Genomic DNA, 23,215 nt, shown 5'->3' with positions numbered 1-23,215 from the left:
TTTTTTAAAAAAAAAAACACCAATCATTACATTACATTCAAATTTCAATTTCCCCCTTCCTTGCTGACTTTCCTCAACTTCCATCCCTGGTTTATTACATCTCATATTACATTCTGTTGTTTATATAGACTTCTATTTTGTCATACTATTAGGTTTCCTATTTTTTATAAATAAAATTGCAAATGTTTACTTAAATCCTGCCAATGACTCTATGTTTTTTTGTTGTTTCTGCAAATATAATGTAATGCAGTGTGTTTATATAAAGAGTGTGGATAGAGTGTGTACAGAGAGTAGCTGCTGCCACTGTAGTAGCAGCAAAAACCTGAACAATAACAAGAAGTAATGGGGGTGGGGAGGTATTGCCATCATTACCATGTAGAGGAGGAGAGGAACTTAAAGTGCATTACAGTTTTTTGGCAAGTGTGGCTCACTGATTGGTGCTGATAGCAAGCCCCTTTGGTGTTGATTGTTCGTAGGCAAAAATACATTTTCCCTCTGCGGACTGATTTTGCAGATCACTTTGCTGGTCCAGAGAGAAAGAAAATCTGTTTGCAAGTCAAGTGTGAATCCAACCTGTGCCTGCAAACAGAAAAGGCAGGTCTCACGGTCAATGCCAGTCAGCTGTCAGCTGAAGATGTGATTGACAAATCTATCTGTCAAAAAAACCCATGAGGAGTGGGGGAGGTCAGGATCTAACCCATCAGCCAGTTAGTTAAGAGATGGAGCTTTTTCAGGAGCAGCACCCACCAGATTATGGGATGCCTTGCTTCATGAGGTTTGCTTGGCCCGCTTGCTTGTTGCATTTTGCTAGCCGGTGAAATAGTTTTAATATTTCAGTGAGCATTTGCTTCGTTGAGTAGAAGTTTTTATGTTGCTATTATGTTTGGTTTTGTATTGCTGCTTTTATTATGGATTATTTGTAATGACTGTAAGCCAATCTGAGTAATGCAAAAGCATGAGAATATGCATTTACACAGTCCCAGAATATCTATTTTATCCTGTGTCAGTTGGTAGGAAAAGCAGTTATAGCTGAAAATCTCAATCAGTCACAACTGACCTAGTTTAGACCTTTTCATTCAATAAAATTAGCAAGCAACTTAACACAGTCACAGAGGACATCAAAGGATGCTGGTAATATAGCAATATGAACACTGACCCCTTAAGACAAGTTCCTGATAACTTGCTTTTTACAATACCTGCTTTTCATCAAACTGTAAATCTGTCCATTCCTTTGGCTCTCCCTCATGTACCATTAGCTTCTTATTCACCAAGTAAAACTGATGAAATTGCTGGAAGAAGTTCTCGATACTGCGAGAAGTCAAGGTATTCAATACAGAGAACAGACTATCCAGCATTATTTGTAAAGCCTTTTTCTTCCTTTCCACAATATTGGCATTTTTATTGCTTAAAATATTCCAGAAGCTTGAAGAGGATTCTTTACATATTATATCATCAAACTGATGCCACTCTGTTAATAAAACAAAAACAAAAAAGTTTCTCCCCATTTTTTGAACAACAAGGAATTTTCATGATACAAGATAATCCTGCCATCCTCCTATCTATGTGGGTAATGTACCAGCAATTTCATTATTCAATATTCTACAAGCCGTTATCCCCACCCCTCAAAAAAAGATATTGATGACCTCAATTTTAGAAACTTGGTTGCTTAATATAATATACTTTCAGGTCTCAAAGATATAAGCATGCATTCACGTGAACAAAAAATTATTTCCCCTGTAGGTTTTTCTGTGGTCCACCCTTCCCATGTATATAGATTATGCCTTTAGGAAATGGGAATTCCTGTTTTCCATCATGGCAGCAAGCCCATATACACAGAAGCATGATACAGGGATGAGGTACGCTGCTAAATCAGAATGCTAGTCAGTGCTATGGTGGGAGTCAATGTGGCATAGTGATTAGAGGTGCTCAGGAAATGCCTAGTTCTTTAAATGAATTCAAATCTCTAGGGTCTGATGCACCTAGCATTGCTTTCCTTTTGGGTGAAGACAGAAGCAAAGCAGGGGGCAGACACCATGTGCTCGCCCATTTCTGAACAAAGATGATTAAGGGCCTGGAAACCAAATCTTATTACGAACAGTTGAGCAAGCTTGTTTTCTCCTGCTCTGGAGAGTAGGACTCAAACCAATGGCTTCAAGTTACAAGAAAGGAGGTTCCGACTAAACATCAGGAAGAATTCTCTGACAGCAGGAGCTGTCTGACAGTGGAACAGACTCCCACAGGAGGTGATGGACTCTCTTTCACTGCAAGATTTAAATGAGAGGTTGGATGGCCATCTGTCATGGATGTTTTAGTTGAGATTCCTCCATGAAGTTTGGACCAGTCACCGCCTCTTGCCCTAACCTTCCTCACAGGGTTGTTGTGAAGATAAAATATAGAAGGGAGAACCATCTCTGCCACCTTGAGCTCCTTGAAGGAAATATGGGTTATAAACCTAGTACATGCATACATACATGCATGCAAGCACGCACAAACCCACACCCACACCCTAGAAACAGTTCCTTACCTGTACCACTTAAATACTTTAACTGTATAAACAAACAGCGATTCACACAGAATCCCTCTGGAGACTCTTTGGGAATAACTTCATACTGTCCTTCCTCACCACATACCACATAATATTTATAGGGAATTTGTTTGTCCATGTTGTCCTTTGAAATGGTGACACAACCTTTGAATAGGTGTCCATGTTTATCAATATCCCTGTTTTTAAAACAATCCATGTTTGTGATTATATTAAAAGCAAAGTATATCCATGGTTGAGCAATAAAACTTAAGCTAAAAAAAAGCTCTCTCAACAAAAACAAACTGAAAAGTAATGGTCTAAATGTAAAGTATCAGTTGCTGCATCAAAGCATAATCTCCTGGAGTAAATAGTGCTTCCAGATCACATGTTTACCACCTTTAGGAATTGAAAGGAAAACACACACAATTCATCGGTTTGTCATAGTTTTAACACTAGGTGGGTAGAGGGAGGGCAGAAAGAAGGTAGGGTCTATTCTTGGGATCTGTGAAAAATGGAATGCATCCTATGTATAAAGGAAGTATATTAGGGCCCCCCAGAAGGCACCAAATTCTGACACATGCCTAGCTAAACCATGGGCTACTAGAGACACCATTTTCTGAAAGAGTAGTCTAAGAGAGATGGATCTCATGGTTGAGCTGACAGCTGCCATAAGCCCTTGAGTAATGTGTGGAACATCTATGTATATTGTCAAATAGCTCATGGGAAATGCTTGTCTCGGGAACCTTTTTATCATCCAGAATAATTTCCATGTTTTGCCTCCTCCTCATTCACTCCTCTCTTCTGTTCATTTATGGACAAGTTAGAAGTAAAATCCAGCTACTTAAGGGACCCCCTTATCATTGTGAGAGCTGTCCATTTAGTCCTACTTTCTCCTCCTCTTCTTTTACCAGTTACCAATCCATAAGAGGACCTATCCACTTATTCCATGACTGCTAAGTTTGTTTGGAAACTTTTGGTGAGGAACTTGGTAATTTCATATGTAATAATGTTTTCCACCATTTTACCCAGAACAGAAGTTAAACTAACTGGCATATAATTTCCTGGATCCATTTTTTAAAATTGCTGTTACCTTGGCTGTCCTTAGGTATGGATGTCAATCTTAGGGCCAAGTAATATATTTTTGCTAGAAAGTCAGTTATTAATGTTTGAATTCTTTAAGAACTGTCAAGTAAATATAATCCAGACCTGATGATCTGTTAATTTTTGATCAGCACTCTCATTTATTCAAACTCCCTTGCTAAAAAAGTAAATTCAGGCATAGATTTCTGCCCTACATCTTAGGCAGTGAAGACAAGACAGCTGATTGCTAAAATAACGTGCTTCTATATGTCAGTTACATAAAAGAAATTATTCAAAACATTCACTCTAAGACAGGGGTCAGCAACCTTTTTCAGCTGTGGGCCGGTCCACCATCCCTCAGACCATGTCGTGGGCTGGACTATATTTTGGAGGGGGAAAATGAACAAATTCCTATGCCCCACAAATAACCCAGAGATGCATTTTAAATAAAAGGACACATTTTACTCATGTAAAGACACACTAGGGACGCGGGTGGCGCTGTGGGTAAAAGCCTCAGCGCCTAGGGCTTGCCGATCGAAAGGTCGGCGGTTCGAATCCCCGCGGCGGGGTGCGCTCCCGTTGTTCGGTCCCAGCGCCTGCCAACCTAGCAGTTCGAAAGCACTCTCGGGTGCAAGTAGATAAATAGGGACCGCTTACTAGCGGGAAGGTAAACGGCGTTTCCGTGTGTGGCTCTGGCTCGCCAGAGCAGCTTCGTCACGCTGGCCACGTGACCCGGAAGTGTCTCCGGACAGCGCTGGCCCCCGGCCTCTTGAGTGAGATGGGCGCACAACCCTAGAGTCTGTCAAGACTGGCCCGTACGGGCAGGGGTACCTTTACCTTTTTAAAGACACACTGGTTCCTGGACCGTCCACGAGCTGGATTGAGAAGGTGATTGGGCCACATCTGGCCCACGGGCCTTAGTTTGCCTACCCCTGCTCTAAGATTACACCTAATTGTTCTACTGTTAAACAATATTTTCCCAATCTTCAGGCCCAAATATTTCAAATTCATTCATTTTCCTTTTCACACAAAAATTCCAAAAGGGGTTCTCAAATTATTGTTATTAATAAATGTCAGCAATCGTTTCTCTCAAATCAAACATATCAACTTGTCTCCAATATCTTCAACAACCATTTCTCCATATTAAACCAGAATAAATCTTTCTGTCTTTGTCCATGTAAGAGTCTCTCCTGTGACACGGGTAGCGCTATCGTCTAAACCACTGAGCCTCTTGGGCTTGCCGTTCAGAAGGTTGGCAGTTCAAATCCGCACAACAGGGTGAGTTCCCACTGCTTTGTCCTGTCCTAGCTTCTGCCAACCTAGCAGTCTGAAAGCCTACCAGTGTAAGGAGATAAATAGATACCACTGCAGCAGGAAGGTAAACTGTGTTTCCGTGTGCTCTGGCTTCCACTGCACCAGAAGCGATCTAGTCATGCTGGCCACATGACTCGGAAAGCTGTCTGTGGACAAATGCCAGCTCCCTCGGCCTGAAAAGCGAGATGAGCATCGCACCACATAGTCGCCTTTGACTGGACTTAACCGTCTGGGAGTCCTTTGCATTTTACCCTTTTTACCTGCTCTGTGATCATATACAGTCATACCTCGGGTTGATGTAGCTTCAGGATAAGTATTTTCGGGTTCCGCACTACGGAACTCTGAGTGAGAGACAGGGATGGGAAGACTTCTCAGGGTGAAAGATTGGGAGAAGAAAAAAAAGCTCCCATGTGAGAGCTGGGAGACTGCTCCACTTTCTGGGTGAGACAAGCTATCTTTGAGAGAGAACTCTGTCTTTTCTATTCTCTTTCTTTTGCTGTTTTTGTTTTTGATTAGTTTCTTTTATCTTATTACGGTACATTATGAAAAAAGCTTTAATACAACCTTATTTTTTAAGGAAAGAAATATACCTCACCTTCCAAAAAATTATAAAAAGCAAGTATTAATACATAATAAATATTATATGTATCTGCATGCGCTCTTAGTAACCTTAATTTTGAGAATGTAGACAGGAAGTTAAAATGCTAGTCTACAGAGGCACAGAATAAAAATATTAAGAGTTTCAGTAGAAACAAACAACCAAAAAATCCCCAATTTTTAAAAACATGGTATGTGGATGCTGTCTTTTCTGGCCACTACAGAACTGTACTTACTTTGTGTAAGCCAGCTCACAGATACTGTCTTCCCAATCATTATATCCAGAAATGCCTTCTGCCCTAATGAAGACTCTAGGCTCCTCAGACTCTCCTTTGAAGTCCTTGGACAGTATGGCATGGAAAAAAACTGTAACACCATCTTCATAACTGACTTGGCTGCAACAGTAAGAAAAAGGTCAGAATAGCTTGTTTTGACAGATGCAAATACGTTCTGATACTTAGGGATAGAATTCAGGCTGTTGCCCCATCAGCATAAACATTTCTGCTTGCCTAATGAAATTATTTCCCCTCTTCTCCCCCATGCTCTTTTCTAGATTTTCAGGGCGTGTTAGGGGGCGCATGGAAAGAAGCTCTGTTGCGCTAGTGGGATTTGTTGCGCTGGCTTCTGCTAGGGAAACTGGATAGTTGAATCCAGTCCTTAAACTGTAATCCTATGTTCACTCACTTAAAAGCAAACCTCACTGAACTCAGTAGGACTAAGTTCTGAACCGGACATGTACAGGATTGCACTGCTAACCACTGCAAAATTTGGAAGGAAATGTTAGGGTTTGTGGGTTTTTTTATATATTGGTGGCATTTGAATGCTTTAAGAACACCACAAAATAACACATTTTACATGACCATTCCCGATAGTTTTACATTTGGTCAAATGTGGATTCCCTTCCCTTTCAGACCAGAATAAAAATGAAATCACTACTCATCAGTTCTTATTACACTTAATACCACTTCAATATATTTACATGAGTAATACCTTTGCTTAACTTCCCAGTTTCTCTGTTTCTTTGTTTGCTTATGCTTTCTTTTTTCCACATTCTGATTTGCAGGCAGCTTTCCCTTCTCAGGTCCTCCTAAAGGAGTTTCTGTTTTTTCTTCTTTTTTAAAGATTTGGGTCACTTTTGCTTTCTGTAACACAGCAATGCATCCTCCTATGAACCAATGTTTAAGAAGTTTCCCTGCCCAGCTGATGTGAGGAAATTCTTGCTTGCTACAGGAAAAGGCTGGAATAAGATACCACATGATCCCAGAACACACTGCTTTCATACAAATAAATTTCTTCTTCTACAATATCATGCACAGTACACTGTACATAAAAGTAAATTATTAATTTAGGCACCCGTGTAGTTTGTCACTTGTCTGTGTAGAAACTGATTGCAGGCAAGAAGTTGTTGTCCTTTGTGGAATCCTACCTTACACTGCTTCCCCTGATCTCTGCTGTCACCTCTCCTTACGTATTTCTCAGCAGTTACCTGGTCTATGGCACACTTTTCCTGCATTTGAGTAATGTGTGTATGTGTGTTTCAACATTGTTCTGTTAATATGTTCTTCCAACACCACCTCTGTGCACCTTTTCCCTAAGGGAAGTAGTCTGTAGTACCTTCCTTCCATTGGAATGCCTTTCCTGTGTGCATTTTTTCTTATTTGTATATTATTTGCCTTTCTTTGGTCGCATCATGTAATGGACTGGGGTTGAGGAGAACTAAGCCACTTCTACTTCCTGCAACTTTGTGTGTATTCCCTGCCTTCAGACAACAGGAAGTGCCATAAACCATGTGATGGACCTTCATCCCAGATATATGACCTTTAGCTAAGGATGTTTCTATCCCATTGGGTGATGGAATGAAACTGGAAATTATTTACAGAAATAATATGCCTTTAAACTTTACTAAGGTGGAATCTACACACCTTAACCACTGTGGAAATGCTTTTAAAAAAAAAAAAAGTTTTGAAAAATATATATTGAATGTGCCATAGCTCACCATCGCCACCTAGTGTCACATTTGTATCTTGCACTTTACAACACAGTTAAAACATTTTATTTTTATTTATACACAAAAGTGTGATTGCTGCAGGCTCATCCCTTTGTTTCTTACTCTTCAGATATAAACCTTTTCCAGAAATCTTGTTCAGCATTAATCATCACATGTGATAAGAATTCATTCTTTTAGGTAGTGTGGCCCACAGATCAACAGCCTATATTAGTCTTTCCCTTCAGGCTTGCCTGTAATTAGTAACAACTTGTTTATAACAAACAAATAAACAAACAAACATGCACCATTAAATATTTTAAAACAGCATAGCACTGTACAACAAAACAATAAAACTGCAGCAAGTAAGGGGGGGGAGAGATGAAGAATTATAGAACAAAAGAAAAAGAAATCAGGTACTGGTTTATACTGTACAGCTTGGATCCAGATGTCCAGTCAGTGGAACTAATTAATTGGATGCTCCTACTGAAGGAAGTGATGAAGGTGTTGTTTTTGTCAATTCCTCTTTCCGCCGGCAAGCCCCTGTGTCACTTGCACCAGGAGAGCCTCTGGAAGAACATGGGATGTGCCATGCAATGTGCAAGGGGAAAGGAAGAAGTGGCAAAGGTCACCACCCCCACTTCTTCCAGCAAGAACCTCTCATAGATTGCAGACCATTTCACAAACAGGAAAAGTCCTTCTGTTCACGGAAGGGCAACTCCAGATTCAATCTAATCACTCCTGTGGTCCACTAAAAACAGGTTTTGCAACAGAGGCCTCAGTGTGCCTCATACTGGGAACAGCTCATTGGCGACCTATTCTGAAAAAGCAGATGACTCCAATTTGATCATACAATCAAGCCAAGTTACAAATGGCAGAGGAGGCCAACAGGGAAAAGGAAAAGTGGTTTGTAAAACTCATTCACTGGGTAACCCATTCTATATTTTATCAAATCCTAATTTAATTGTCTATACTGAGAATTCAACCCACCCATATTTTCAAAACTGGTAAAATATGCTCCCTCCACAGCAACTTGTCAGAGAAGACAAACCAGTATATCCCATCACTCAGAAGCAGAGATTCCACAGAAAGGGTTCCATAGCACTATCACATTTAGTTCAATGGGGCCTACTCCCAAGTAAGTGTACAAAGGACTGAAACAATAGTCATGTTAATACACAATATTCTGGAAGGAAAAACTTAGGATAAGAAGGCACACAGAGGACTTAATACTCACCACTTTGTCAGTCAAACTTTGATCCTTTCCTGGGCTCTTCTTTGCCACATTGCTTTCAGCTGCAGAATCAAAGGCAGCAGGGTTTCCTTCTGAGCTTTCTCCAGCATTACTACCCTCTGCATAGTTTATTCCAGAGGTAGCACTTTGGTCCTAAAAATTAAATACAATATTTTTACACAAATATTTGTATTTTGGCAATTTGTTTCATCATGCATTGAGGGGAGAAATTCAAATTTATCATGACAAAAAACAGGGAACTGGGTAACTATGGTTTGAAAGCAATCCCTTTAAACCAAGATTGCAAACCACAGTTTGATCCTGCTTGACAATTGCATCTAGGATGGATTGTTTGAACCAGTATGCTGGTTCTAATTCTGCAATTCTGAAAGCAGGGCTGGCCTGCCCATTACCCTCACAGAAGCCTCAGGCAACAGACTGGGGAAACCTGGAAAGGGCAGCAGATCCAGGCCCCAAGGATAGCGCAGCTTGCCACCTCCTCCACACTCTCATTATGGAAGGAAAGCCAAATATCAAAATACTTTCATTCTCATTGTCTCTCTAAGGAAATGAGGAAGATTGGGATAAAAATCAAAGCATAGTACCACAGTGGAGGTGGAGCTACTGTTCAATAGCCATTGTACAGCTGAACTGTAGCTGCTGTTCAACAGTTTTAATCCATTATTTATTTATTTATTTATTTATTTATTTATTTATGTACATTTCTTAGCACTATTCAAAGTGTTGGTGCAGACCTGTAAAGTCCTAAAGGCCTCAGCCATGTATACTTGAAGGAATGTCTCCACCCCCATTTTTCAGCTCGGGCAGTGAAATCCATAGTGATATCCATACATAGTTGTAATTCACATTACAATAAGTAATGTGTACCCAAGCTGTGTCCCATTATTAATTAATCAATCAATTAATTCATTCATTCATTCCCTGCCCATCTGACTGTGTTGCCGTAGCCACACTGGATGGCTCCCAACACATACAGTATAAAAACATAATAAAACATCAAACATTAAAAACTTCCTGATACAGTGCTGCCTTCAGATGTATTCTAAAAGTTGTGTAGTTATTTATCTCCTTGACATGTGATGGGAGGGCATTTCACTGGGAGGGTGCCACTACCGGGAAGGCCCTATGCCTGGTTCCCTGTCTTCTCGCAGTGATGGAACCTCCAGAAATCCCTTGGAGGTGTATTTCAGTGACCAGGCTGGATGATGGGGGTAGAGACGCTCCTTCAGGGATACTGAGCCGAGGCTATTTAGGGCTTTAAAGGTCAGCACCTTTGAATTGTGCTCGGAAATGTACTGGGAAGCAATGTAGATCCTTTAGGCCTCCTTGAGGAATACCCACCCATGAGATGTCAAGGAGATAAAGAACTACACAACTTTTAAAAGATATCCAATTCTGAAGGGAAGTATTGGAAAGTTTTTAATGTTTGACATTTTATTGTATTTTTATACTGTATATGTTGGGAGATGACGACACACCATTTCCCTATATTGTTCACACAGCACATTTATTACTGTGGCTGATACTTCTTGCACTCGATTATATCTAACACTCAGGCCCAGATAAGACAGTAATTATTATTTAATGTTTGATGTTTTATCTATTTTTATTATTATTAATATTCTGTTGGGAGTTGCCCAGAGTGGCTGGGGAAACCTAGCCAGATGGACAGGGTATAAATAATAAATTATTATTAAATTATTATTATTTATGGGGGTATTTTTAGTGACAGTGTGAATCATGAGAGCTATACTCAGTGGGGGGGGGTGTTTTTCTCTCTGAAACATGGAGTACACTCTGAGCATTTTCTTTTTGTTCATGTTTGGTGCTGTTAAATCGAATAAGATGAAGGTTTTATGATCATATTTGCAGGGGGTTGGCCTAGATGACCTTGGTTGGTACCTTCCAACTCTACAATTCTATGGTTCTGTGATTTGGGGGGGGGGTTAATCCTGGTGTTTATTTTGCTCTAGGAGGCTTCGTTTGGTAAGAATGCCAGAGTTAATGCAAGATACATGACTTTTTGTTAAATGAGCCACCATAGCTGCTAGAGGGCCATGAAAATTTGTGTCCCGGGCTTTTTAGACTCATCTACCTATGTACTATCTGGAACCAAAGTGGTGCATTGGTTGCCAGATGTGAAATATTTTGGCATTATTTTCAGCTCTCCCACCCCACTACCAGCTCCAAGGTTCCCTGACTCTCAGAAGTGAAAGTACACGGAGCCAGGCACCTTCTTGGTGTTGACACCCACCCTGTGGAATGCCGTCCCATCACATAGCAAGGAAATAAACAACTTTTTGACTTTCAGCAGACATCTGACTTTCATCCTTAGACATCTGTTTAAGGAAGGTTTTTGTGTTTTTTTAATGATTTATGCTTTATTGTGTTTTTTTATATTTTGTTGGGAGCTGCCCAGAATGGCTGGGGCAACCCAGTCAGATGGGAGGCATATAAAAAATATGATTATGATTAATTATTATTATTATTATCATTTACAGTGTTTGTACCCAGCTCTTTAAAAAGGATCTCAGAGTGACTTATATAAAATCAAAACAAGACACTTCCTACCCACAGGCTTACATTCTAATAAACAAACAAACAAAAATACAACACACAAGGGGGAAAGGAAAATAAAACTGAAAAATGCAGGCCCTAATGTCTAGACAGCTGTTCTATCTCTCCCACTGAGGCAGCCTGAGGAAATGGCTGCCCCCAGATGACAGTTGAGAGAGAGGAGCCCTGATGGAGCTAGCCTGTTGCTGCAGAACCAACGAAACCACTGAGGAAGACAGGCAGTGATTTAAACACGCACATACCAGAATATTTATTACTACGAACCTTTTTCAAAAATCAGGTGTATTATTGATCACAACTGAACACTGACTTAAGCTGCAATCCTATAGCCACTCACCTAGGAGCAAGCAAGCCTCACTGAACTCGGTTGGACTTGTTTCTGAATAGGATTGCATTGTTACTGCAGGCATTGGAAGGCGATGTCAGAGTTTACATGGTTTATATTTTAGTGGCACCTGAAAGCCTTCCAAACCCCATACAGCCAGTCAAATTAATATGACTTTTCTAGACAGTATTACATTCAGTCGAATTTGGCTTCCCTTCAGCTTCAGAACTGCCTCACACCTTAAGACATGGATTGGGGGTTTAATTAATTAATTAATTAATTAATGGGACTTCTGTGACGGCACTTTTCACCTTGGTGCCGTTGGGCCTGCCCTCACTTAAATGTAGTGCACCCCTCACAGAACACCACTTCCTCGAATTCCCACAAACTACCTCAGATTATTTTGTGGGGGGCATGTGTGAGGGGAAATTTAATAATTTGGAGTCTCAGGCAGGATTAGATTAAACAAGCAATAAAGATTTTATTTAACAAAGGAAGTTTATGACACGAGTGGGTAAAACATAGGATACTTCAGATTATAATGTTATTTCACTTCACTGCTTTCTCAGATGTTGCACAGCTGTTGCCGCTTAATACTTTGATTCTTAAACAATGTGGTACTTCCTGTCAGTTACACACCCCTTAGACAACCCTACTCCTGAGGTACTCCAAGTAACAGACCCAAGGGATCACTGGGTTGGGAGTCTTCTCTTTCTAGAAGAATCTCTCTCCTCCTGACTGGAATGAGACCTAAGTAGACGGTTTCTCTACAACTTCTACTGCCTGACTCCCTCCCTCGGCAATCTTCGCAGAGCTCTGGCCCAATGGTTGCCAGTGGCTTGAATTAATTAATTTTATAATGAATGATTTTAGAGTGTTGTTTGTGCTGTACTTTTGTACTGTTTTATTGTTGTTAGCCGCCCTGAGCCTGGCTTCGGCTGGGGAGGGCGGGATATAAATAAAATTTATTATTTATTATTATTATTATTATTATTATTATTTATTATTATTAAAATTTATTATTCTCCTGGCTCAGCCTCAGCCTCCCAGTTATTTCCTGGCCTAATTACACTTACAGGACACCAAACACTGCCCTTCACACTAAGCTCAGAGACTCCTTTCTCTAGCTTGTGATATATTCCTCAGAGTGGATGTTTCTACCCAGAACCAACTCTCTCTCTCCCAACCGCAATCCTAACCTACTCAAACTGTCTCTCCAAATCCTCTCCTTTTCAACTCCCCCTCCTGGAACCCCAGCCAATCATAGGCTGCCGTTTTTTAACCATTTGCTGGCAGGGAAAAAGAAAAGAAACCTGCCCACAACTCCCAGCACCCCAAAATCCAACAACATTTGGAGGACCACAGGTTCTCCACTTCTGATTACTTTGGATTAATTTGGTTCATTAAGACAATAGCCAAAGGAAGGTTAGAAGGCAAAATAATGAATACAGTCATACCTCATGTTACGTTTGCTTCAGGTTGTGCGTTTTCAGGTTGCGTCCCGCGGCGACCCGGAAGTAATGGAACAGGTTACTTCCGGGTTTCACCGCTTGCACATGCACAGATGCGCAAAATGATTTCACGCGTATTCGCAGAAGCAGCAAATCGCAACCCACACACGTGCAGACACGGGTTGCATTCTTTTCCGTTGCAAACGGGCCTCCAGAACGGATCCCGTTTGCAACCAGAGGTACCACTGTATAATCAAACATGGGCTACAGTCCATTTTAGGACCAACTCTGTAGCAGTGATGCCACTATTGCATCTCTTCAGTGCTGTCTAGAGGAGTTTGTTCTGAGTGGTGAAGATCTGTCCTATGACTTTGGGTGGGTTATATATGGATGCGAGGATGTGATTGCATTAATTTACCTGAAGCTCTCTCACAGTGTGTTCAAAAACAGTTACCAGGGTATCAGTTGGAACCGCTTTGCAGGGGTGAAGCAAGTGGGCATAAGGTTTATATGGACCTAGTTGTTCCTCAAAAGCAGGGCACAAAAAGTGATGTTCAAAGACTCTTGTTGCACCCGATAGTCACTGGCCTATTGACAGTGGTTTTCAACCAGTGTGCTGCGGCACCCTGGGGTGCCTTGAATGATAGCTGGGATGCCACGGGAAACACTAGCCTCTTTCTTCCCTCCCTCCTCTGACACCCTCGTGTCTCTGCTTCCCAAAGGCTTGCACAGCTGCTTGTTGCAGCAGCCCTGGCTACAAGCTTCCCAAACAAATTGTGCCTCTGGAGCTGGCCAGGGGGTGCTGGTTGCCAGGAACTCAGAGACCAGGGGTGGCTGCGGCGGCTGCCTGGAGGACTCCCAAGGGGAAGGGAGAGGAGGCTTAGGGAACACTCCACAAAGGTGTTTGAAAAAGGGCAAGAGGCTGCCAGCCTGGCAGGCAAGGGGTGACATAACTGGGCTCCTGAGCCCTACAGGGGTGCCGCAGAAAGAATGTAGTTGATCAAGGGAGCAATGGACTGAAAAAGGTTGAAAACCTCTGGCCTATGAGGTGCCATCTTGTCCCACATGATTTTTAACTTCTACATGAAACTACAGCATAAGATTATCCAGAGTTTCAGCTGAAATATCAGCACAATGCTCATATGCTAATTTTCATCAGATTGTAAGGAGGAAGTGAAAACCCTGAATCAAGGTCTGGGGGGATGAGAAAACAAGGAAAATAATCAAGTAGAATCAGCATCACTGAATTCAATGGAGCTTACTCACAGGTAAACTATGCGTGATGTTATGTACTGAGTTGAATAGGATCCAAACTACAGCAGTCTGATTGGTCCTAGAACAATAGGATCCAAAATGCAGCAGTCTGATTGGTCCTAGAACAATAGGATACAGAATACAGCAGTCTGATTGGTCCTAGAACAATGCAGCAGTATGATTGGTTGGCAGGAGCCACCCAATCCAGCTCCAGATAGAAGTGAATCCACAACCTGATTGGCCTACAGGAGAATTCCGGAATTAGCCAATCATGTGCAGCCCATTGTGTAAATAATGTATATAAAGCAGATACTTTGAGGGGACATTCATTCATTCCTCCTCACCGCTATGAGCTGAATAAAGAGCATGAAATCCACTCTCGACTCTGAGTATATTTCACTGGCGACGAAGGTGGGATCCCGCTGAGCTGACCGCCACACACAGCACCGCAGCACCGCCACCTGCCGCACCACTGCCTCGCACCGTGTCCAGGCTTCAGCTCCGGGACCCAAGGAACTCAGAATGGCAACCGACAGCAGCTTCTTGCCATTCAACCCAGAGATTGCTGTTATGCCACTTAACTGATCAGGGATATGAACCCAGGCCTCCCTGGTCAAATTCTAACATGCTGACTACTAAACCACCCTTTAACACCTCAGGAATCTGTGACTGTCCACTATTACAGTTTGTGTAGGATCAACACATGTGTCTGCATCTGAGACTCAGCTTGAGAATATGGTTATGTGGGCTGCCATGGTGAGCTCTCCCTCTTCACGACAGCACTGGTTTCTCCTGTCTCCCATTTCTGGAAGGAAGGTAATTGCCTTCACCCAACTCATTCCAGTCAACATTGTTTACAGCTTTTACTGCCGAAAAATAAGCCTGCTTTCAGAGAATTTGGCATCCTGAAGCAAAAGGTAATTGCTTGCTTACTAAGGCAGAAGCTATAAACCAGTCCATTATTGCATCCACTGTTTATGTTAACAGTGTTACAACCCAGCAAAATATGTTTAACAGCCCCAAGATATCAGTCATCAGTAAGAGGCGTGTCTATCATTGTCGATTTTTAGAGACGGAAGCAGTGCTTTTTTCTTTTAAAAATGTTTAGGGGTACTCTCAATAAAATCACCATTTTATAGTTCAAATTGGGAAAAATAAATACAGTATATGGATGAAAGTACAAAGATTCACAAAATGTTTAGGGGTATGCATACCCCCCCCCCAGAAAAAAAACACTGGATAGAAGGGACCTTAGAAGTCATTCAGTCCAACCGCTTGTTCAGTACAGGACTCTCAACTACAGCATCTCTGGCAATGCAACCTCTGTTTACATTCCTTCAGCAAAATGGAGCAATTCTCTTGCATCAGGGAATAAGAAACATTGCCAAAAAACCCCCACAAAAAACCCTCTACACGGTATACAATCTGTATTGAAATATACTCACTTCCTTCTTGAGGTGTAGGGCCTCAGTCTTAAGGTGCTTTACCAGAGAGCCTTGTGGCTTCCCCTGTTCTTCCTCAGTGGGTGGCTGCTCATCAACAGAGAATTCCATGGGAGTGGGGCTTTCTGCCCTTTGTTCAACCCCAAGGTCCATCTCCAGCACGAAAGTCAATTTTGCATCTCAATTTTCTGCAAATAAAACAAGCATTCCCTGTAATATTATCTAATGGAAATCCATAGTTGATTCAGAGGAAGGGTTATGGTGGGTAATGATGAGCAAAAGCTGCCAGTTAATGGAGGAATCCTTTGGAGGTCAATCAGCCAAAGGCCAGTTGAAGAAGAACGTTTTCACCTGGCGCCTAAATGTGTATAATGAAGGCATTAGCTCAACCTCCCTGGGAAGAGAGTTCCACAAATGAGGAGCCACTGCAGAAAAGGCCCGTTCTCATGTTGCCACCCCCTGAACCTCACCTCTGTGGAGGAAGCACACAAATAAGGACCTCAGATGATGATCACAGGGTCCGGGTAGGTTCATATGGGGAGGGGCGGCCCTTGAGGCATTGTAGTCCTGAGCTGTTTAAGGCTTTATAGGTGAAACCCAGCACTTTGAATTGGACCTGAAAACTAATTGGCAGCCAGTGCAGTCAGGCCAGGATTGGAGTAATATGCTCAAAACGTTGTGCTCCAATGGTTGCCAAATTATGCACTAGCTTAAGTTTCCAAACCATCTTCAGAGGCAGCCCTACATATAACATGTTGCACTAATCTAACCGAAATGTTACCAGAGCATAAACAGTAGTTAGGCTAGCCCTGTCCAGATAGGAGTGCAGCTGAGCCACCAGCCAAAGCTGATGGGAGGCACTCAGTGCCACTGAGGCTACGTGAGTCTCAAGTGACAGCAATGGATCCAGAAGTATATTCAAAATGCATACCTGCTCCTTCAGAGGTTGTGTAACCCCATCAAGAGCAGGCAACCGCCCATCCAAACAGTATAGGGAACCACCCATTAACAGTGTCTCTGTCTTACCTGGATTGAACTTCAGTTTCTTGGCTCTCATTCAGACAATTACCAAGGCAAGTCAATGGTCCAGTACATCCATTGCCTCTCCACCTTACCTGCAGATGTAAAGGGGAAGCAGAGCTGTGTCATCAGCATATTGCTGACGATGTACTCCAAAACTCTGGATAACCCACTCATTTTAAACAGCATGGGGGATAAAATCAAGCCCTGAGGAACCCACATTGAAGGAACCTCCATGGGGCTGAAGAATACTCCCTAAGCAAAACCCTCTGGAAACATCCATCCAAGTAGGACAAGAACCACTGCAAAGTGGTACCATCCACCCCCAACTGAGATGACTGTTCTAGAAGGATATCATGATCGATAGTACCAAAAGCCACTGAGAGGTCAAGGAGACACATTCCCCCTGCCTCTGTCTCCACACAGGCCATTGTAAGGGGGCAATGAATGCAGTTTCTGTGCCAAAACCCAGCCTAAACCACAATTGAAATGGCTCTAGAAAATCAGTTTCCTCCAAAAGCACCTGGATCTGGTCCACAATTTATCTTCCCACTACCCTATAAGATACCTTACTTTTCCATCTATAAGACGCTCCCATGTATAAGAGCCCCCCTATTTTGGGGGACTCAGTTTTAAGAAAATGAGGGGAGATGGCCCAAAGCTGTTGAGCTTCTCCCCCCCCCCCCAGCTGTGGGCAGGAAACCCTCCCTAGATCATTTCCCACTCGCTGCAGCACCGGGGGGAAGTTGCGTTCCCGCCAACCGGCTGGCTGGGGGGCGCACCGCTTCTCCCCCCCCCCCCCATGCCACTACCCGTGCATTGGACAACCCCAGTTTTTGGACACAATTTTTAGTCAAAAAACCTCGTCTAATACCCGGAAAAATACGGTACTTTTTGGGCGTCTTACACAGTTTTTTTAAGCACTACCTATGTCTACCCTAAAAGGGGAATAAAAATGAAAGGGAAGATGCAAGCATGCAGTGAGAGAGACGGAACTTGGAATATACAGTGGTACCTCGGGTTAAGAACTTAATTCGTTCCGGAGGTCCCTTCTTAACCTGAAACTGTTCTTAACCTGAAGCACCACTTTAGCTAATGGGGCCTCCCGCTGCCGCCATGCCGCTGCTGCATGATTTCTGTTCTCATCCTGAAGCAAAGTTGTTAACCCAAGGTACTATTTCTGGGTTAGCAGAGTCTGTAACCTGAAGTGTCTGTAACCTGAAGCATATGTAACCCAAGGTACCACTGTATGCATGTGAGATGGACAAACCCAGAAAGAAATTATTATCTTAACCCCCTTCACACAGTACAACCATGAGCACCTCCTTTCCCTCCACCAAAGTACCATTTTTTAAAAAGGTGTTTAGGCTGCAAGAATATATGCATTACCTAGAAATAAGCCCTACCAATTCACTTCTGAGTAAACATGCCTAGGATTGCACCAGAAGTCTTTTTTAGTTCTGTTCCTTTAAGCTCCTTTGCATGCAAATAGTCCCCCTGGTTGATTAAAAATGAAAGGAAAATGTCATAATACAGGTAAGATCCTGTGGTTCAGGTTTGAACAGCAACAGTGCAGAGTTAGAAGTACTGTACTGTATTCACAAATAAACCAAAGACTGGAACTGAGGGAAGTTGGGGGGCGGGTTGTGTGGGAGGGTGGGGGGAGGGAGGGAGGAAAATGGGGAGAAAAATAAGGATGACATGTTTCTGGATAATATGTTTTGTTTAAATCTTTAATAAAAAATTATAAAAAAGAAGTACTGTACTGTAGTAAATAAAGCTTTCCAGATGACCCAAAAGAAAAAGAAAGGAAAGGAAAATGTGTCTCCTTGTGGCTAGGCAAGAATGTCGTCTTTGACCATCTGCTCCCTTGGGCTTGCTTGACCACACGATGGTGCACAAGAGCCTGGATCAGTGAGGCACACTAAAAAACTTATGGGCTCAAGTGACTGGAACAGATCCTATAGTCAGGATAGCACAGGATTCATTTGATTATTGTATGTAGGCTCTAAGACTGCAAAGGCCATGGTTTAAACTATCACCTGAGTTGCACAGATCAAGAATGGTGACTGCCCAAAAAAAAATCAGAGACACCTTAATCCATGCTTAAAAATGCTATGAGACAAGTCTAGTGCCGGGGTTTGATCCAGGTGTTCCCTCCAACAGGACCATGACAGAGGAGCATTTTCTATCTGATCCCTAATTACAGCAGTTAGTGCAGGCACTTTGTAAACACAATTAAGAAAACAAGAGCAAAGGTTAAGAAATAACAATATGGAAATTAATTTAATGTAAGATGTAATTGAAAGAAAACTTGGTATAAATACGATAAGAATATAAGAGCACTTAGACAAAAGATGGAAGGTAAGACATAATTTGCGCAAAAGTAGCAAACAGTTAAAGAACCAGAAGGGGAATTTGAGGGAAGTCAGGGGGGAGGTCTGATTTACTGTATTTTATTTTCGTTTACATGTTAAATGTGTTGAATATCAAACTGTAAAATTCAATAAAATTTATTACAAAAAAGAGAACTATTTCAACCCCTAGACCCAAGACCTACATACTGTACTTACTCACTGAGCTCATCCATGAAGTACTGTATCTTTCCCATTTAAGGCGGAAACTAGCCTAGCTAAACTCATCGTCCACAGTACTGTAACATACAAAGGAGCTATTTGAATTCTGGAGACTCAGGAAAACTAAAGCCCCCACTCCCCAACCCCAACTACCTGTCCCGTAAGTAAGCGGCATTGCAAAGCCCGCCACCTCCCCTCCGCTCGGAGGAGCCCTTGCTGGTGTTGTCCTCCCCGTCTCCACAAAAAGGGCCAGAAAACAAAGCCGAGCTCCATAGCAAGAGCCTGCAAAAAGTTTGGCGCGATGAAGAACAAGAGCCACCCTCGACCCCACCCAAAAGACCACCGTCGTAACCGAGGAGTAGCAATCGTCGTTAGACGCTGCGAAACCCATTCCCTCCAGTGACAAATCTCCTGCCCTTGGCGAGCTACCCACCTCAGGTAAAAGTGGGTACCCTTCACAGCTCGGCGGGACAACTGCTTCCCCCAAGCCCGCTCTGCTTCGACTGAAACACCTCAGGCAGAAGCAGAATATAAGGCGCGCCTTGCTCGTGTGCAGGACTCGGTTTCGCTTTTGTTGCCTCGAGGCAGCTGCTGTTTCCTGTCAGGCCATCAAGATATAGCCTGCGGGAAGAGACTCGAATTTCTCTGTCCTTTGACGAACTTTCTCTTTCCATCGCTTCCTTTGCAAAGCGTTTGCGAAAGACCATTTAAAACTAAAGGTCATGGGGAGCAGCTGCTCACTCAGTGGTCTTTACAGGAACCAAATGACCAAACGTAAATAAATGCTTAGCTTTCATATGGCGGTCTTCCTAAGGTGTTCACATTTCTGTGGCATTTGTGACCTTGCATGGTAGGCCATTTCTGTTTCCCCAGTAGAGGAAGGCAGGCCTGTGTGAGAGAGACATAGAGTGAGAAACCCCTGCAGTCAAACTCCACTGTGTCCTCACCACTCTCACGTTTCCAGCTGCTCCACTACAGTACCTGGATAGAGAATGTGTTTGTTTTAATTATCTTGGAAACTGCCAATGCTGAAATAAATTCAGAAATTTTTGAACTCAGAAGAAATATCAGTAGCTGACAAGAGCGTGCAGGAGAAATTCTAAATTAGGGGATGAAACCTCAGAATGAAAAGGTGTGCAAGGACACTAAGTTTTTGTAAAGGCTTAATCCTATTAGTTTGTATAGGGAAGACTTGAGAAGAATGCCTCATGTGTCAAAACAGGCACAGGTGGTAATTCTGACAACTATCACAGTCAGGTTAATAGATAAAAAATTATTAAGAAGGCAACCAAGTACAGGCTGTAGCCAAACAGTAGTGTATTATTACAGGCCACCCCAATCCCTGCTGAGCTGTGCACAGGATTCCAGAGGTCATGGCCCTCAACCAGGATCTGTGCTCCTTTGGAGAATTGAAGATGTGGTGGAGACTGTCGTGCCTTTAGAAATATGGTTTCATTACACGTATTTACACTGTTAGTCTACATAGAGCAGGCATGGCCAAACTTGGCCCTCCAACTGTTTTGGGACTACAATTCCCATCATGCCTGACCACTGGTCCTGTTAGCTAAGGTTGATGGGAGTTGTAGTCCCAAAAAACATCTGGAGGGCTGAGGTTGGGGGTGCCTGAATTAGGGTAATTTCTAACAAACCTACTTAAGTTTAGAGTAAAACTAGGCTTTATTTCACCCAGGTCAAAAACCCAGTTTGGCACACACACCCGCATGCACATTTGTGTACACACACGCAGAGGCTGGCAACCTCAATGGTGCCCCTCTGGAGGCTTCACGCAGGGCAAAAACCCCAGCTAGCTTCCCTTGTCTCTCCCCCCCCCCCATCCCCTGTAGCTACGGCACTGCCTATGCACAGCTCTTGAGAACATGAGAATACCTATCTTATTCAGGGACAGACCAATTCAATCATACTAAACAAAGATCTCTTTTTAAAGCCTGATCTCATGTGCAAAGTCCTCACAATTCTGCCATGAGTAGAGAGGCAGCCACTCCACCCAGTAAGGCAGCATGTCAGCAGATGGCACATTCCCAGCACAATGTCAGGTAATGCTTCACCTGATGAATTTGGGCTGCGAAACCAATTTCCTCCAGCGGCGAATCTCCAGCCCTTGGCGTGCTACCCACCTCTGGAAAAAGTGGGTGCCCTTCACAGCTCGGCGGGACGACCGCTTCCCCCAAGCCCGCTCTGCTTTGACTGAAAAGCCTCAGGCAGAAGCAGAAAATAAGGCGCGCCTTGCTCGTGTGCAGGACTCGGTTTCGCTTTTGTTGCCTCGAGGCAGCTGCTCATTCCCGTCGGGAAGAGACTCGAATTTCCCTGTCCTTTGACGAACTTTCTCTTTCCATCGCTTCGTTTGCAAAACGTTTGCGAAAGACCATTTAAAACTAAAGGTCATGGGGAGCAGCTGCTCACTCAGTGGTCTTTACAGGAACCAAATGACCAAATGTGAATAAATGCTTAGCTTTCATATGGCGGTCTTCCTAAGGTGTTCACATTTCTGTGGCATTTGTGACCTCGCATGGTAGGCCATTTCTGTTTCCCCAGTGGAGGAAGGCAGGCCTGTGTGAGAGAGACAGAGTGAGAAACTCCTGCAGTCAAACTCCACTGTGTCCTCACCACTCTCACGTTCCCAGCTGCTCCACTACAGTACCTGGATAGAGAATGTGTTTGTTTTAATTATCTTCAGCTAATGCTGAAAAACACAGAAATTTGTGAACGCAGAAGAAATATCAGTAGCTGACAGGAGCGTGCAGCAGAAATTCTAAATTAGGGGATGAATCCTCAGATCACCTCAGAAAGAAAAGGTGTGCAAGGACACTAAGTTTTTGTAAAGGCTTAATCCTATTAGTTTGTATAAGGAAGACTTGAGAAGAATGCCTTGTGTTAAAACAGGCACAGGTGGTAATTCTAACTACCTATCTATCTATCACAGGCAGGTTAATAGATAAAAAAATATTAAGACGGCAACCAAATACAGGCTGTGCCAAACAGTAGTGTATTGTTACAGGCTGTGCTGTTTTGGGACTACAATTCCCATCATCCCTAACCACTGGTTCTTTTAGGTAGGCATAATGGGAATTGTAGTCTCAAAACAGCTGGAGGGCCAAGTTTGGCCATGCCTGACATAGAGGGTGTACAGATCTTAGAGCATGGTCATCTCAAGAGGGGCTTGTTCTCCATAGCAGTGGAGTCCAAGGAATCTCTCGCCACCTGCCTTCAGCCAAGATCACTCTGCCTTTTTCAGCTATCTGAAATCTTGTGCCAAAGGCCCCCAAAACGTCTTACGGCATCACACTGTTACCCTGGCAGCCTTCCAAATCCCGTCTCTGTTCATACCTCAGGGCAGAGGGAAGGAGTTTTCTTGCATTGCCAGTGGCCCTGTATTGTTTCTTAGCTTGGCTAGGTCATGCTGCATAGGCTAGCCCAGGATTTCCCCTGTAGCTTGTATTCTCCCTTTGCATCCCAAATAATCAAAATCCTACCATTTGTTAATTTCTAGGGGGAGGGGTTGGGGGGGTCCTGCAGCAGCCTATAGCACCATGCACATTAAGGTACATTAAGATCCTCTTCTGACTGCTCTTGGGAAGGGTTTAATTAGAATGTTTTTTTTCCAAGGATTCCTAGCCACTGTTCTTTGCATTGCTGCTGCCACCAGAAAAAGCCAAAATGACCACAGGACACTGAGCTAGCCCAAGTGAAATCTTACGTTGCAGTTCTGAGCCTATAAAGATCAGAGTGATGCTCAGACCAACATTACCACCAAGAAGACCAGTTCACATGGGTGCAATCCACAACAATACTGAGCAG

At 42.9% G+C, this 23,215-nt stretch overlaps 1 protein-coding gene across 1 annotated transcript in view; it reads right to left on the bottom strand.

Annotated features, from left to right (window-relative positions):
* The window catches only part of LOC310671367 (E3 ubiquitin-protein ligase RNF213-like), a 92,507-nt gene extending 70,806 nt beyond the window's left edge, over nucleotides 1-21,701 (bottom strand). The window contains exons 1-8 of the mRNA XM_083427157.1: nucleotides 21,535-21,701; nucleotides 16,830-16,918; nucleotides 15,807-15,991; nucleotides 8,737-8,886; nucleotides 6,506-6,657; nucleotides 5,752-5,910; nucleotides 2,525-2,721; nucleotides 1,197-1,468 (exon numbers count right to left, since the gene is read on the bottom strand). Coding sequence (XP_083283283.1) covers nucleotides 1,197-1,468; nucleotides 2,525-2,721; nucleotides 5,752-5,910; nucleotides 6,506-6,657; nucleotides 8,737-8,886; nucleotides 15,807-15,956 — 1,080 coding nt within the window. The 5' untranslated portion in view covers nucleotides 15,957-15,991; nucleotides 16,830-16,918; nucleotides 21,535-21,701. The remainder of the gene's footprint in view (nucleotides 1-1,196; nucleotides 1,469-2,524; nucleotides 2,722-5,751; nucleotides 5,911-6,505; nucleotides 6,658-8,736; nucleotides 8,887-15,806; nucleotides 15,992-16,829; nucleotides 16,919-21,534) is intronic.
* Nucleotides 21,702-23,215: the final 1,514 nt, after the last annotated feature.

The sequence above is a fragment of the Podarcis tiliguerta genome, assembly GCF_965153285.1.
Source record: "Podarcis tiliguerta genome assembly, chromosome: 2".
Classification (NCBI taxonomy): Eukaryota; Metazoa; Chordata; class Lepidosauria; order Squamata; family Lacertidae; genus Podarcis; species Podarcis tiliguerta.
The sequence above is the reverse complement of the archived record's forward strand: the minus strand, read 5'-3'. Positions and strand labels throughout refer to the sequence as shown.